This window comes from Ornithorhynchus anatinus, chromosome 2 (genome assembly GCF_004115215.2).
Source record: "Ornithorhynchus anatinus isolate Pmale09 chromosome 2, mOrnAna1.pri.v4, whole genome shotgun sequence".
Lineage (NCBI taxonomy): Eukaryota > Metazoa > Chordata > Mammalia > Monotremata > Ornithorhynchidae > Ornithorhynchus > Ornithorhynchus anatinus.
Window position 1 is genome coordinate 70,007,217 of NC_041729.1, and position 18,014 is coordinate 70,025,230.

The following is an 18,014-nucleotide window of genomic DNA, read 5'->3' on the forward strand; positions in this document are numbered from 1 at the left end:
ACACAACAGACAAGGGCTGGAGTTAGGATTAGTTGGACAAGTTTGGTTTCTTGGGCCTCATGGATATTTAATAAAATCCCCATTATAGTGCACCGAGGATGTTGACGAAAGAACTTACAGAGATCTTTTTTTATTATTGTTAATAATAATGATGGTATTCGTTAAGCACTTACTATGTGCCAGGCACTGTACTAAACACTGGTGGTGGATACAAACAAATCAGGTAGACACATTCCCTTATCCCATGTTGCCCACAGCCTCAATCCCCATTTTACAGATGAGATAACTGAGACACAGGGAAATGAAGTGACTTTGCTCAAGGTCATACCGCAGACAAATGGCAGAGCCAAGGTCAGAACCAATGACCATCTGACTCCTAGGCCAATTGCTCTATCCACTCTGCCATACTGCTTCTCTTTAGTTTGAAAGGAAGCAGCAAGTCAAATGGGAAGCAGCATGCCTAGCAGGAAGCGCACAGGCACCAGTGGAATGTCAGAGGATCTAGGTTCTAAGCCCGGCTCCACCACATTTCCTGTGTGATCTTGTACAAGTCACTTAACTTCTCTGTGTTTCAGTTACCTAATCGGTTAAAATGGGATTAAAGACTTGTGAGCCCCATGTGGGACATGGACTGTGTCAAACCTGATGTAGCTAGTGTTTACTATTACTTAGTACAGTACCTGGCACAGGGTAAATGCTTAACAAATACCATTAAAAATAAAAAGAAAGAGGCCAAATAGGTAAGATAGTCTTTTAAATCTCAGAAACTGGTTTCTCAGCCTCAAGGGTAATGTCTTGCTGAGTCACCAGCTTACTTTAATTGGAATACTCAGGTCAGTAAGATGAAGGAGTGTAGTCTAGTGGGGATAGAGCATGGACTGAGAGTCAGCAAGGCCTGGGTTCCAGTCATGGTCTGCCACTTGTCTGCTGTGTGACCTGTGCAAGTCACTTCACTTCTCTGTGTCTCAGTACCTCATCTGTAAAAATGGGGATTGATTGTGAGCCCCATGTGGGACCGTGACTGTGACCAACCTTATTTGCTTATTCATTCATTCATTCAATAGTATTTATTGAGCGCTTACTATTTGCAGAGCACTGTACTAAGCGCTTGGAGATGAACAAGCCGCAACAGATAGAGACATCCTGCCGTTTTGACGGGCTTACAGTCTAATCAGGGGAGACAGACAGACAAGAACAATGGCAATAAATAGAGTCAAGGGGAAGAACATCTCGTAAAAACAATGGCAACTTAAATAGAATCAAGGCGATGTACATTTCATTAACAAAATAAATAGGGTAATGAAAATATATACAGCTGAGCAGATGAGTACAGTGCTGAGGGATGGGATGGGAGAGGGAAGGAGCAGAGGAGATGGGGGGAGAAGAGGGTTAAGCTGTGAAGAGGTGAAGGGGGGCGGTAGAGAGAGTAGGGGGAGAAGGGGAGCTCAGTCTGGAAGGCCTCTTGCAGGAGGGTGAGTTTTAAGTAGGGTTTGAAGAGGGGAAGAGAATTAGCCTGGCGGAGGTGAGGAGGGAGGGCATTCCAGGACCGCCGGGAAGATGTGACCCAGGCGGCGCGGATAGGCGAGACGAGAGACGTGAGGAGTGGGCGCAGAGGAGCGGAGCGTGCGGGGGTCGGTAGAAAGAGAGAAGGGAGGAGAGGTAGGAAAGGGCAAGGTGATGGAGAGCCTTGAAGCCTAGAGTGAGGAGTTTTTGTTTGGAGCGGAGGTTGATAGGCAACTACTGGAGGTGTTTAAGAAAGGGGAGTGACATGCCCAGAGCGTTTCTGCAGGAAGATGAGCTGGGCAGCGGAGTGAAGAATAGACAGGAGCGGGGCGAGGGAGGAAAAAGGGAGATCACCGCAGCACTTAGTACAGTGATCGGCACATAATAAATGCTTAACAAATACAACAATTGTTATTTCATTCTCTGTCCCTCAGTTACCTCATTTGATAAATGGGGATTAAGACTATGAGCCCCATGTGGGAAATGAACTGTGTCCAACCTGACTACCAGTACTTATAATTAATAATTATGGTATTTGTTAAGCACTTACTATGTGCAGAGCACTGTTCTAAGCGCTGGGGTAGATACAGGGTAATCAGATTGTCCCACGTGGGGCACACATTTTTAAATCCCCATTTTTACAAATGAGGTAACTGAGGCACAGAGAAGTTAAGAGACTTGCCCATGGTCACACAGCAGACAAGTGGCGGAGCTGGGATTAGAACCCACGGCCTCGAACTCCCAAGACGGTGCTCTTTCCACTAAGCCACGCTGCTTCTCTAATACTAGTACTTAGAGCAGTGCCTGGCAAATAGTAACTTAAACACCATTAAAAAAAAGAAAGAAAAGAAACTAAGATATCCATTCATGTCCTCAGGTTTCAAGTCTATTTTGCTCCTCCAGCAAACAGGAGGGGCAGAGGTGGGATCCATAATGGCATCCCAAAACACAGGGAACCATATAGTTGCCAACACTGTTTGAGTTTAAGTGCAGTCAGTCAAATAGCTACTACTCTAATAATAATGTTGGTATTTGCTTGTTAAGTGCTTACTATGTGCAGAACACTGTTCTAAGAACTGGGGTATATACAGGGCATTCAGGTTGTCCCACGTGAGGCTCAAAGTTAATCCCCATTTTACAGATGAGGTAACTGAGGCACAGAGAAGTTGTGACTTGCCCACAGTCACACAGCTGACAAGTGGCAGAGCCTGGAGTCGAACCCATGACCTCTGACTCCAAAGCCCAGGCTCCTAAATGTCCCTAACAGACCTACAAGCAAAAACACCCCATCACTCTATTGCTGAGTTATACGGATTGTTCTGGAACTCAAAAAAGGAAAAAAAAACTGAATGGAAAGGGAAACTAACTTTTCAAATGAAAATTAAGGGAAAAGAAATCATTCAAGCAGAATGACTCCCTAAGAGGTGAGAAAAAAAAGAATGGGTGCTAGAAATTAGTGTACAGAAGTTAAATGATTTCACAGACCCTAAGAGAAAACCAATTGATAGACCAGGATTAAAATAGTTGGGAAGGAAGAATTGAAAAAGCAGTCTTAACGGGCTTCATTCAATTTTACAAGGAATTAGCAATTTTCCTGTCTGATATGATCATTCTGCTAATTCTACAATTGGAGTCTTTCTTTGTCTTTTAGGTACACCAAAATGAAGACTGCCACCAATATTCTATATTTTTAACCTTGCCCTGGCAGATGCCCTGGCAACAAGTACTCTGCCATTCCAAAGTGTCAACTATTTGATGGGAACATGGCCGTTTGGTACCATCCTTTGTAAGATCGCTATCTCCATCGACTATTATAACATGTTCACGAGCATCTTTACTCTTTGCCACCATGAGCATAGATCGCTACATTGCTGTTTGTCATCCTGTCAAGGCCCTTGATTTCCGTACTCCCAGGAACGCCAAAATTGTCAATGTCTGCAACTGGATCCTCTCTTCAACCATTGGACTTCCCGTTATGTTCATGGGAACAACTAAATACAGGAATGGTGAGTACAGGCTGGTAATAGGGTCAAGAGTCAAATAGGGTTTTCAACTCAATAATATAGCTGAGATGATTTTACTTTTTTTGTTTTAGGGAAATCCCTGATATCTATGTGGTATTATGTTTCACCGTCATTTGTAAATTTCAATTTGCTTCTGAGTTATCTATCCCTACCTCGTCAAAATATTGCTTAGGAATGGATAGAACAATTTATGAAAATCATCTTTTAACTAGATAGTTGGTTTTGACTGTTTTTAACAGAAAGACTTGAGGTTGGCTTATTACAATTTCAAGAGATAATTGCATTGGCAAAATCGGTTTGACTGTACACCTCATTTTCTTATAACATGGGGGTTTCCATTCTTAGAGTATTCCACATTTGGAAAAGCTCACTTTGGGACACTGACTGTGTCCGATCCCAGAGGCCCACATGCTCATTTCTGTTCTACCACTGTATTGAGAGCTGTATCCAAACAAGCTTTCACTGTCAGATAAATGTTCCCTAATTCTGCCATCATGTGCTAACTAAAACACATAGTGAAAAACCTGTGTTCTAGCAGAACTGAATTTACTTTGAGTTGTTGGGGTTTTTAAATTGGTATTTTTTAAGCACTTAGCACTGTACTAAGCACTGGGGTAGATATGAGCTATCAGGTTGAACACAGACCATGTCCCTCATGGAGCTCACAGTCTTAACCTACATTTTAGAGATGAGATAACTGAGGCCCAGGGAAATGAAGTGACTTGCCCAAGGTCACACAGCAGACTTGGGGCAGAACTGGCATTAGAACCCAGATCCTTTGACTTCCAGGCCCATGCTAAGTGAAATGAACAATTTTATGAAAATCATCTTTTCTTTAACTGGATAGTTGGTTTTGACCATTAGCAGAAAGACTTGAGGTTATGAACGGAGTATTTCACTGGAATATTCGAGAGACACTACTCTTGAATAAAAAATATTTTTGAATTGGTTTTTCCCAATCCATAATTATGATGTTATTTGACAGAAAAATGGAGAAGTAAAGCACCTTTTCAGTAACACTACACATTTAAAAAAAACAAAACAGTATCAATGATACTTGAGAAACTTTTTCCATATTACCTTAGAAACAACTGTTCCTTCCACTCTAAAATTTTTTAAGTGGAAACAGAACTTGTCAGATGGCAAGATTCATAAGAACTTACCAGATCATCACGTCAGTTCCCAGACTGCACCTTAAAATATTCATGAACAGTGAATTATGCTACAAACAATCTTAATTTTTAAAGACCCAATTTTAACTTGTTGGCATTCTGAAATGTTTCTTTCACTGTAGCAAAACTCATTTTGAGGTGACACCTAACAACTAACATGTTTGTGAATAAAGAGCTAATTATTTCTACGGGATTTCTATTTATCTAATAGCAACTGAACTCACTTAAAAAGATTTCACATTTAAAGTTCTCCTCAAACAAATGTAGCAAAAAATAAATGATGAAATAGACTGAGAATTGCATAGATCCAAATTAAATGCTGTTCATTGCTCATTCTTCTCCATACTCTTGTGTTCTAGGTTCCATTGACTGCACGCTCACATTTTCCCATCCATCTTGGTACTGGGAAAACCTGCTGAAAATTTGTGTTTTCATATTTGCCTTCATCATGCCAGTCCTCATCATTACGGTGTGTTACGGCCTGATGATCTTACGCCTCAAGAGTGTCCGCATGCTGTCCGGCTCCAAAGAGAAGGACAGAAACCTGAGAAGAATCACCAGAATGGTCCTTGTAGTGGTGGCCGTGTTCATAGTTTGCTGGACTCCCATTCACATTTATGTCATCATTAAAGCCTTGATCAATATCCCCGAGACCACTTTCCAGACAGTTTCCTGGCACTTCTGCATCGCTTTAGGGTACACGAATAGCTGCCTTAATCCAGTTCTTTACGCGTTTCTGGATGAAAACTTCAAAAGATGCTTCAGAGAGTTCTGCATCCCCACTTCCTCAACCATCGAGCAGCAAAACTCCACCCGAATCCGCCAAAACACACGTGACCACGCCTCCACTGCCAACACTGTGGATCGGACTAATCATCAGGTATGACTAGCAGTGGAGATGTCATCTCTGGATTCAGGTGTTTCCCCTGGAGATGACATGAATTCGGAAGTTACACTCTTTACTATGGGGCTCTGATCTCTAGGTGTCATAAGGTTTGGGATAGTTTTAATCTCTTCATTTATATTTCTATTCCTCACACAATATATGTGTCCACATGCATCTGCATATGAGCATATATGTCCCAGTGAAAGAAAGAGTGTCTAGCAAATGCTGGGACTTCTAAGAAAAATAAGTACATTCCCGATGCCCCTAAGGTATTGAAAAAGTGGGTTTCAGGCTACTCTAAAAGTCCTCATCTCTGATTTCAGTGTCAGGATTTTTTCCATGAATAACCGTTTCCAACATCTCTTTGCTCATGATTAATTTGATCAAAAGCCTGACTCTTCTTGGCCCGGTTGGGGCCTGGCAGTGTCTCCTCGATTCAAAGAGAAGAAACCTGCCTTGCACAGAAACCTTCTCTGGGATCGTAGAATCCTCTTTTACCAGTTTAAGGGTGATGTCAGCAAAACAGAAATGGGAAAAAAGAGAAGGGAGGAAAGAAGAGTGATGAAGTTACTTGACTTCCATTCTGTATCATTGATCCATTTACACTCATCAAAACATGAACTCTGGGGCTTGGCTTTTAGGTAGTGTTTTATCCAGTCTGAAACACAGCCTAGATAGCATTAACTGTTTAGCCTTGATCCAACACAAAGGCAAGAACCCAATCCACGCTATTACTGGTGTTCCATCCAGCACTGCAGCCGGCACCAACACTGTCTCGCCTAATTCTCGTGGATCCTAAAGATTAACTTCCTGCAGTACCAGTTGAAGCAGTTCAATAGAGCAAATATTTTTAGCCATGTCTCTATTAGTGCAGTTTAAACAAAACATTTTTTGACTAATAGTTGTAATAGCATCAGTTTAATCAATAGTAAAATGCCTGTCGTCTCTTGACATGAGTATTCATGTTTATAAGAATATTGACAAAACGTAGATGTGAAATTACTTAGGGACCATATATATTTGATAACTACTGCTTACATCTTTGGGTTATGATTAATAGCAACATCTTCCAGATGTTTAAAACTAGCATTTGAACTTGGATTAAATCTTAAATCCCTTAATGTGCCTATCTTCAGAAGATATTGTAACGTAAGTTATTTAAATGTAATAAAAATGGCTTATCATAAAATGAATTAATTCTAACTGCTTGAAATAATCAGCATGGTTGATATTGCTTTTAAAAAGATAAAAAGTCCCCAAAGAAAACAGGCTAAAAAATGCAATAAAAAAGGATTCGTCTTACATTAGCTATAGATAAAATTTTTGCTATCCATCAGGGATTACTCTGGACTTCAAGGATTTTCTTTAAATTTTATTAAACTATTTGATAAAATGGGGTAGTAGTATTTAACTCTAAAGACAAAATCAAAATAAAGTATACATCTCTGGCTCAAATACCTTCTAATGAATAAATTAAAATTTCAAATATTTCCTAGGTTTGTGTTTTTGATATGTAAATTTTTGAAGGGAAACTTCTGACTAGTTTTACCACAACAGGATCACCTGACTCAACACTGATTTTTCAAGCCAAGGTAGTTTCAAGCGTTCATCTCATCTCCAAACTATATTGCTCAGGCCAAATGAAATCAACTCCTGAGAATGAAACCAAGATCTACCACTCCAGAAACTTTAGCAGTAAGGAGTGGGGGTTTAGGAGATGGGAGAGGAGAGGAGGAGAAAATTACCAGTTCAATAAATTGTGATATTCTCCCAGCCTTGCAGACATAGGTTAATTTATTCCCAGGAAGTATTGGTCAAATACCGTCTTCAATATTCGATTGCCACAAAGCATCTTGTAGCAGATTCTCCCAGGGCTTTTAACTGGTCTTATTTTGGGATTTCAACTGAGTCCTGATTTGTTCTAAATTTCCCCTGCCAAAAAATACACTTTCAATTTGGGAAATTTCAATGTTCGATGAACTATAGCAAGGAAGTCGACTCTCAGTCCAAAATAATGAGCCCTTTAAAAAAATAGAGATAATTTTTACTCTTTTTACCCTCACTGTGAGGTTTCACCAATATTGGCCAAGCCTACATTGGCTAGGTGAATTCTTTCAGAGGATTCTGCTAAAAGACATATACTGCCTTTCATCATCAGGAGGCAAACCGAACACTCTCACCAAAGTGCTGTTTGTGGGTCTAGTGTGTTCTAGGAGGAGCTTGCTGTTTTGCTGCTGCCCCCTTGATGTTCCCAACCTCAGGCAGAAAGTGTCCAGCTGGCACTCCTCCAGACCAAGCCAGAGGCTCCCAAAGTGTCATTCCAGATCCAAACCTGCGTCTACTCATGTAAGAATAAGAGCATTCAACAAATCTAAAAAAAAATTGAAGTTAAAAGCCCTATTTCATTCACAGTGGTGGTGTCCCTTGCAACCACTGCTTGGCAATAGAAAGTCAGATCACTCCCTGGAGATTAAATGTTCTGTTTGTCTCTTTTTCTTTCTTTATGAACTCCACATGGAGAAATGTGAGCGTCAAATGGGGCAAGAACACATCCATATTCATATAATTTAATAATATGGCTCTATGGGGAAGAAGTCAAAGTCCCATGTTATGAGGAGAAAGAGACTGTTCGAGTCCCAACAGAACCGTGGGACTGGGATGCAGGGTAGTGTGACCTCAAATAGGGCCAGTGATCCTGCCCTCTGGAAGTCACTGCAGACTGGCAACACTGCTCTGGGTGAACCAGTCAGCAGTGGGGGAAACTGGATCTGGGCCAAAACAGAGACCTGGGCTGACCTGGACTTGGAGCAGGAGAGGCAGTGCTGCCCTGAGCCCAGGGATGATCCTCAGACAAGACAGAAACCTGCTGGAGAACAGGTTTTTTAACCATACTTACCATAAAAATCTCATCCTCAAACTTAAGTTTTTAGAGGCTGAGACGAAGGAAGTAGCAAAGCCCAATTTTCTCAAATATTCTGGGAAATAGAAATTTCTGATTAAAAAAACAAAACAGCCAAAATAGGTATCTGAGATAGCCGGTCTTGATTAGTTATTTCTTTCAGTTTTCCAATTATCTCTAGCTTGGATAGCTGGTTGCCTGGATAAGCAAGTTTGATTATCATAGTTTCATAGAAACATTTCTATGTGAGACGAACAGAGAGCCCTGATAAATTCCCAGCCAAAGTTTCAATTCTACACCATACATTCAACTAGTATTGCTTGTCTAATAAAAGATTGGAAGTTCCCTTTCACATTAACCTAGCCAAAGGAAAGACTGCCAGAACTTTCTTCATTCCTCTCTACCTAATGTAATATTCTGGAATATCCTGAAATAGGCAAAATACTATTGATTGACAACAGATAAAACAGAAGTTTCAACAAACAACTCTGTTATATTGTACTCTCCAAGTGGTTAGTACAGTGCTCTGTGCTCAATATAATTGATTGATTGAAGAGAAAAAGGCTTGATTTTTCTTGCTATTTATTTCTTCGAATTTCAGAACTAATTGCCAGAAAAAATACTTTACAACCAGTCCCTTTTCAGTCATTTTAACCCCTGCCTTCTCACCTCTGAACCTTAGCCTGCATACTCTTCTCTTTCAGCTTCACGTCTTTAGAGTGGCTAAGTGCTGTCAGAAAAGGAAAGAATGTAATTTAGGCCACAATAGTGATGCTGATGATGACAATAATAATAATAGTTATGGTAGTTATATGCTCTGGGGTAGATGCAGAATAATCAGATTGGACACAGGCTCTGTTCCACAGAGGGCTCAAAGCCTAACTAGTAGAGGTTTTTAAATTCCCATTTTACAGATCAAGAAACTGAGGTGCAGAAAGTTAAATGACTTGCCCTAGGTCACACAGCAGGCCAGAGACTGAATAAGAATTAGAACCCAGGCCCATTCTCTTTTCACTAGACAATGCTACTTCTTATAAACTATTTTCAAGAAATAACTTTGTTAAATAATCATTTTATCCTTTAGTAATTTTTCCTATCCCTACTTCTCCCAACACCAGTTGCCCCTACCAAGTAGGACTTTGTTACATGGATTAATTATTAAGGTCTCTTTTCAAGGTAGTCATACCTCTGATCCTCCCAGCATCTTCTTCCACTCACACACTCACTAGCCTCAATTTATACTTTGGAGCAAGAAGCCTTCCTGCAAAAGTCTAATTATCTAGGATTCCAGTGTTAATGTCTTTCAGCTGCACTGATGCTGCCTCTGGCTCTTCTCTAAATCAAGCAATTTAATCCTGTTAGGCTTATGCACTGAACAGATAGGAGAGGGAAAATAAGCTTGATTGGAGAAGTTCTGTTCTAAAGGTTTGCTTTAAAAACTAACCAATTGGAGCTTATCTTCACTACTGCCTCTGTGGAGCTGTGTCACTGTTAGATGGCAATAAAAATATATTCCCCAAAATTTGACTGCTTTCCCAAACTGCCTAGCTGGAAAAAACCACGCAGGAAATGGAGAGTCATGGGGAAGAGGGGTTAGAGGGAGAGATAATTTAAATAAATAAAAGTTTTCTTTAACAACTTCCATGGACATATCATTAATACAAAGTCTCAAGTAGGAAAATCACAGGCACCTGTAACAGTTGTTTCCAGGGTTAATGTTAATTTGAGCAATGTCAAAAGAATGCTTAATTTCAAAGAATAGATTTTCAAAGAAATGCATCTCAATTGCCTTTGAACTTTAAAAATATCAATTTTTTACATCATTAATTAGACTTCACACTCCTGAAGTGTATGAATTCTCTAGTGTGTAACTGATTATCTATAATCGAGATAATTTTATAATTAATTGTGGAAGAGAAAAAACTTGAGGTATACAGGCAAATAACTTTGTTTCCCATACCTGAAACAACCAACGTGACTTTTCTGAGGTTTAGGGAAGGCTCTTGAATCCTCATCAAACTGAAAATGCTTCCTTAGGCTTTTACCATTGTGGTAACAAAAGTGGAGCACTGTGCAGCAAGTGGTAGGTTGTGCTCCCCTCATGATTGTAACCTTGAGAGGAGGCGATGAATCATATTTAATAAATCAATGGTATCTATTAAGCGCTTACTGTGTGAAGAGCACTGTACTAAGCACTTGGGAGAATACAGTGTGGCAGAGTTGGTAGACATGTTCCCTGCCCACAACAAATTTACAGTCTAGAGGGTGAGATGGACATTAATATGAATAAATTATCAATATGTACATAACTGCTGTGGGGCTGAGGAAGGGGTGAATAAAGAATTCAAATCCAAGTGCAAGGAGGCATAGAAGGGAGGCATCCAGGACTTTTTTTTTAGGTTAGTACCTTCGTATACATGAGATCTTTATTGGCAAACCTTGGGGTAAAGCATTCTGATTTCTTAGCCTTTCCTTATGGGTTTTGTATGCTTACCTTTTGAATTATCTTTGCTGATCTCCTCTGACCCTCTCTTCAAGTTCTTAATGTCTCAGAAAGAACCAGAAACTGGACCCTATGCTCCAATATGGGCTGTTTTACAAGCATTGCGATGATCATCTCAAGAATCTCATCTCTTCCATCTCTAATCCTGCAACCTAGGATTATCCTTGCTTTTTAATAGTAATGTTTCATTGCTAACTCACATTCCCCTATTTGTCCATGAAGCCTCTTATGTATTTTTTCAGTCTTATTTTTATATTTTCAGCATTTTATACTTTTGCACTTAATTTATCTTTTAATCCCTTTGCCCTTTTTTGATTTATTCTTTGGTTTCTGAACATACCTCCAATGGACCACTGGAATTCTTATCCGATTCTCTAAAAGACCAGCTATTCCCCTCCCCAGAAAAGATGTGTTCTTTGCAGACTAAATGCTTTGCATTCCACCACATATGTCACTGATGAAAATGTTAAACACCAGGCAACAGAGAGGCATTTGTTAGGTTGTCAGTGAATCAATGATAAGAATTATGAGAATGTCATTCTCCTGTCATTTGCATTTTCTAGCAGTTGATCTGAAAGCATTTTGGAAAATTAAAAGGCAATATGAAATTATGAATATTATCTTGACTTTATCAACTTTTGGGGGAGGGAACAAAGTTTTGTAAAAGCAAAAAAAGATTTTATGGGTTTTATCAAGTCCAACATTCTATAAAATACAAATTTTTTAGGAAAATGGACTGTCCTGTGATTTCCATCCGAATAGCAAGACCCTTGAAGTTAAAGTAAACTCTAAACTCTTACCTTTTTGAAAATGCAACTCTTTTGATATTTTGCTTTAACATTCACTTGCAGTTGGGAGAAAAAAGGTTGCTGAATTCCAGATTTTCAGTGTTCACCTAAAATGGATCTGGGGCTATTCCAGAAATTGGCCAAGGGCTAAGTGGGGAACACAGGTATTTAGATTCTGTGATAAAATCAGGACTCCCTCATTTCAGAAGAATGAAATTATGCCTATTTGGTGAACAAGAACAAACTTTTTATAATTCGATACCTAGAAGTTCAACAATGAACATATAACCATACGCTTTCTTGGACTCTTTCATGACTGTAATACTTGGTACTAAATAGAATTTCTTCATTGAGTGCCAAATATGTGGTCTCTCTCTTGAACTGAGTTAATTAAAACATGATAAACCTGATAAAATTTTAAATTAATTTTATTTAGAATCTGGATAAATGTGGATTTTGAGTTGATTTTATGTTGAGAGTTTATGCATTCAGGATAAATTGTCCATAGTGATGGTCTTAGTTTTGGACAGTAGCATTGTTTAGTGCACACTAGTAGGGAACTTTTCACTCCACATTACTGCTTCACATTAGACACTATATTATCTTTTAATTGATGTTTCTTTCAATGAGCTGCAATCAGAATATATGGTTAGGATTGCATAATATATGCTACTTTAGAATTAGGAGTTGCTCTTGCTCTCACTTTATAGTTCTGGAAAATACAGTCATAAAAATATAAATGACTCACTTCTTGGGGAACTAATTTAAAATAAAATTAATTTTATCATTTGTGAAAAATTAACATTTAAATGAACATTCCAGTACTGGCAGGCTTCATACAATTCTGATGTTTTCAGAGATTAGAAACTTTAAGCACAAATGGAAGTTTCATGCTATCCCTGTTGAGAACAGTATCACAGATGGAATTTTTAAGGCAGCTGGCTATTTTAATAAATTGTTTTGTCTTTTCAAATAAAATGCAAATTAATATGAAATACTACATTTTACATTTGTATTCGCTCCTCACCAGCTTTCTCACTGCTAAGAACTTGTCAGTTCTATTATTGTATTGCCGGCTCTGAAGCCAATTATAGATTATAAATAGGATTAGCCTTCATTTTTAGTCTGGTTACTCAGGTAATGATTGAAAGGCATTTCCTCCAGGAAGAAGTAAAGTTTCAACTTTTTTTCCCCAAATCTTCCCTGTATTCACAGGCTTCCCAGTCTGCAGTAGTTTGATTAATTTGGAGCCCTATTCTCCATTATGGGACATAAGGGCTCTTCAATGTAGCCTTAGAAATTCTTGAGGGAAAAACAACCACCTTTGCCCCTTTCCCAGCTTCCCCTGTGCAAGGCCATGTCTACACAGTTTTGGTTTTTTGTTTTTTTTGCTTTGTTTCGTTTGTTTTGGGTGTTTTTTTTTTGGTAAACGATATTTGTTAAGCAGGTACTACATGCCAGACCTTGTACTGAGTGCTAGGATGGATAGAAGTTTGTCAGGTTGGACACAGTCCCTGTCCCACATGGGATGCACCATCTTATTCCCCATTTTACAGCTGAGATAATAGAGGCCCAGAGAAGTGAAGTGATTGGCTGAAGGTCACACAGCAGACACATAATTATAATCCAGGTTCTTCTGACTCCCAGGCCTGTAGTCTATCCACTAGGTCACATTTCTTAGCTATACCCTTAGCACACTGGTCCTTTCATCAAGAGAGGTAGCACACCCAGCTTGATTTGAAAGCATTCTCCCCTTCACCTGGAAATGTGTGAAGAGTGTCCTCTGGAACTCTTCTTCTGCCTGCACCCCCAAAGCTCAGTTAGTGGTAATAGTATGTATTAAGCACTTACTATGTGCAGAATAATGTCTCAAGTGCTGTGCAAATGGGAATTAAACACCATCTCTGTCCCTCATGAGGCTCACTCCCACTTCACCTTCTGGTATTCCTTTCATCTGTAATCTTTCCACTGACTGCAACATCAGGGGGAGCTTTTCCCTTTGAAAAGATAAATGAGGATAATGCTAATTGACTTCCACTGTCCACAGTTCAATACAATTATCTTACTTCATTTCCAAAAGACTGGAAAAAAAAAAGAAAAGGTCTGAACACAGGCTAGAGTATTTAAGAAATTCACCATTTGCAGTATAAAAAGATTAGTTTATAAGTTTTCCTATGTAAAAACAAATAGCTAATAATAATAATAACAATAACAATACTTTAAGTGATTATTATGTGTCAAGCACTGTTGTAAGAGCTGGGGTAGATAAAAACTAATCAGACTGGACAAAATTTCTGTCCCATGTGGGGTGTACAGTCTTAATCCACATTTTACAGATGAAGTAACTGAGGCACAGAAAAGTGAAGTGACTTGCCCAAGATAGAGCAGACAAGTGGCAGAGTCGGGATTAGAATCCAGGTCCTTCTGACTTCCAGGTCTGTGCTCTATCCATTAGGCCAAAATCATCCTCAACCAAAGTTCAAAAGCCTTATCTCAAAATATTTTCCAGTTGGGCTCATTCTAACAACCAGGACTTTAACAAGCTTGAAAAATAAGAAGAATGCAAATTTTGTAGATTCTATGACACACGAATTAATATTTATTTTTTATTTAAGGTAAACATTTATTTCCAGGCTTATGGATAGGCTTTCCTTATGTTTTTATATTAATGTTCTGGAATTAATTTACACTTTTACAATAGGTATTTTCATTTTGAACAGTTTTATCTTTGAATACCTTAGTTCCTTTTTTTTTCTGCTATATCATGTGGTAGGCAATTTATAAGATAACCAATTATGCAGTAGCCTGTGTAAGAAGTTTGGGAATCATGTGTTGTTTTAATAGGAAAGAAATGATAAGAAAAAAGAAGAGGTATTTTAAATCCACCAAAAGAATGGCATCTATGTAGTATCTTTATTACTTCAGAAGTTTTTACTAAGACATTGATAATGGGACTTAATCAAACATTTGGTAAATTATTTTGAAATACTTAGGAAAGCTGTTTGAAGCCACTTGAGGTTGAAGAAGAGGATATTGAAGACCAAATTCAGGAAGGAATGGAACTTAGTGAAGAACACAACCATGATGTCAAATGAAAACAGTGGATTTTGTATCGTGTGTCATAACTGTACATGTTTAAGTGGCATAAACTATTTTCCTGTCATTCAATTACACACTTAACAAGATTACATCACTCTTCCTCTTCCTTATCTACTGGTTACTTGGCTCTTTGCATTATCATTATGGTCAGCAACCTCACTGTATGATTGAATTTTAGGTTTCCCAGGTACTATTGGGATTTTGAATAGGGGATGGGAGAGAAGTGAGGCTGGAAACTTGCCATTTTTGTCCATGATATTTATAGCCACACTGATGCAAATTTTCTGTTAGTAGCATATGCTACTAAAAGTGATTAAGCCATCTCTTTGGTGCTTCAGAAATGCTGCCAGCCATTAGCTAAGTTTATCCAATGCAATATATTTCCATTTAAATGGAGATATATCATCAACTGGCTGTTGATAATTCAATTTTTAAAACCACCATCAACATTAAATTACTAGGGTTGGATTCATCAGTGTCTGAATTTGTTCAGTGCTCACTGTACAAGTGAGGCTTTTAAAATACTCTTATTCTCAAATAGCACTTAAAAAGTTGATGAGCAAGTGGGGAAAAAACCTCATTTCAAGAAGAATGAAACTTGAATGGTGCTAGCTGAAAAAAAAAATCTGTTTATTTCCAGTGTTCAGGATCTCACAGGTACCATCAACAAGAAATGAAAAATATAATCACCAACTTGAGAGGTTGGAAGAAAAAATACACTCAAAATTAACAGAAATTAGATGGTCCTAGTTCGAAGACACCACAGAAATGACCCTTTCTTCAGCCTCTTCACCTCTCTCTTTCCCTTTACAAGCAACACACTTTTCTTTTTAGCTTCTTCTGGGTCGTCCATCTTCAGCTAGCAGGCATGTTGTAAAAGAGTAAGAGAACACTGCTTGGCACATAGTAAGCACTTAATAAATACCATTAAAAAAAGAAAATTCCCTCCTCTATCTGCTGTTAGCCAAATGCCCAGGTTTGGTACTGAATCTTTGGAACTGAGCCCTCAAGCAGATAAATCCTGCACTTCCAATAGGTTTAACTGAAATTCCCATCACTGTTCTAATATGATGTTGGGGGGGTTTTTTGACCAAAATATGCTCCAGAGGCAGTTGCGTACTTGCACCCAAGGACAAAGTGGTTGAGTCTATGTGAATCAAAACAAGCTCAGTTAGAAAAACATTTTAGAATTCACATTTCTTTCTGGACCTAAAGTTAGATTAGTCCTTAATGGGCAGCTAGTACTTTCTGCTGCAAATTAACCCAGAAAAAGTAGGTTTAGATTGTATAATAATTGTGGTATTTGTTAAGTGCTTGAGGGAGGGGGTGTCAAGCACCACGCTAAGTCCTGGGACATATACAATATAATCAGATCCCACATATAGCTCACAGATTAAGTAGGGGGAGAGAACAGGTATTGAATCTCCATTTTGCAAATGAGGAAACTGAGGCACAGAGCAATTAAATGACTTTCCCAAAGCAAGCATATGGCAGCAGTGGAATTGGAACCTAGGTCCTCTGACTTCCAGACCTGTGCTCTTTCCACTAGACCACACTGTATAATAATAACTGTAGTATTTGTTAAGTGCTTACGGTGTTCCAGTCACTATATTAACACTGGGATAGGTACAAGGTAATCAAGTTGGACATAGGCCTTCACAAATGGGGTTTACAGCCTTAATCCTCATTTTACAAATGAGGTAACTGAGGCCCAGAGAAGTGAAGTGCCTTGTTCAAGGTCACTCAGCAGACAAATGACAAATCTGGGATTAGAACCCAGGTCCTTCTGACTCCCAGGCCTGTGCTCTATTCACTAGGCCATGTACATAATAATAATAATTATAGTATTTGTAAAGCACTTATTATGTGCCAAACACTGCTGTAAACACTGGGCAAATCCTTTGCAAATCCTTACAAATCCCCAGGAGCTTGTAGAAGCAGGAATCATGTCTAAAACTCTACAGTACTCTTCCATGTGCTTAGTACAGTTCTCTGCACAAAAATGCACAATGAATGCTATTAACTGAGACAAGAGCCAGAGACATAGCAGCCAACTTTTCTGATTCAGAATTGAAATGCCTAGGACTAAATCCTGGATTCTAATAAGCTTTAGATATAGGGGGAATATAATGAGAAATGACACATTCTGGACGTGGAAAGAACAAATGAAGCAGGTTTCAGTTTTGAAAACTTGATCAATCATAATTGGTATTGTTTAAAAAAAATGTAGTCCATATAAACTCTAAGAACAATTTCTGGATCTTTGTGACTTTATAATGTTCTGTACAAAAAATCAATTTCTTTCTACATCTTGATTTTCAAACCGAGTCCTAGCTTTTCACTGCCTATCCTTTGTTCTATAAAGTGTAGTGGGGTGGCAAGACAAACCAGTGAACTGCTCATGGTATTTACAATTTCTTTCCTTTCAGCTAGAACATCTGGAAGCTGAAACTGCACCACTACCGTGATAGGGTCTACTGCTGTAGAGCCCTAGAGCAGTGAGAAACAAGCACCACAAATTTCTGGGCAGTTTGCTGTGAGATTGTGTAGGAGACCATTGTTTCCAAGGAAAGTGCCTGTTTTTCTGAGCCATCAAAATGATTTTCCTCTATGGCAACTCTCTATTGCATATTTGAGGGACATTTATGCTAAGGCAAGCAGTAGATGGGAGTGGTAGGCCTTGCAATTATGTAATAGAATATATTCTATTCCTGAAGAATATACCACTTAGGCCCAAAAGAGGCCCTAAAGTCTGAGTACATGAGTTAAGGCCATCTCTTAGGGTGACTTTAATTTCTGTACCAACCTATAACAGACAGTAAGTAGTTTTCAAAAGAGTATTTGTGAACACCTCAGTGAAAATAAATCATCAGTTATTACTCACCACAGTAACCCATAAAACTAAGCTACCTCTGAGATATTAAGCACCTTCTTCAGGGAAGGGACAAAATCATAATTGGTGTTTGGGGATTTGGAGATTTAAAAAAAAAATGTAGTCCATACAGACTCTAAGAATAATTTCTGGATCTTTGTGGCTTTATAATGTTCTGTACAAAAAAGCAATTTATCTTAATAACAAGTGCATTTCAACATGTTTTGGGGGGTTTTCCTCTCACAGTTAGAAAAAAGGTATCATTTGG

The 18,014-nt window shown here is 38.7% G+C and overlaps 1 protein-coding gene across 1 annotated transcript in view; it reads left to right on the plus strand.

Annotated features, from left to right (window-relative positions):
* OPRM1 (opioid receptor mu 1) overlaps positions 1-16,281 on the plus strand; it is a 56,825-nt gene extending 40,544 nt beyond the window's left edge. The window contains 5 exon segments of the mRNA XM_029048342.2: positions 3,155-3,185; positions 3,187-3,348; positions 3,350-3,509; positions 5,059-5,579; positions 14,769-16,281. Coding sequence (XP_028904175.1) covers positions 3,155-3,185; positions 3,187-3,348; positions 3,350-3,509; positions 5,059-5,579; positions 14,769-14,870 — 976 coding nt within the window. The 3' untranslated portion in view covers positions 14,871-16,281.
* Positions 16,282-18,014: the final 1,733 nt, after the last annotated feature.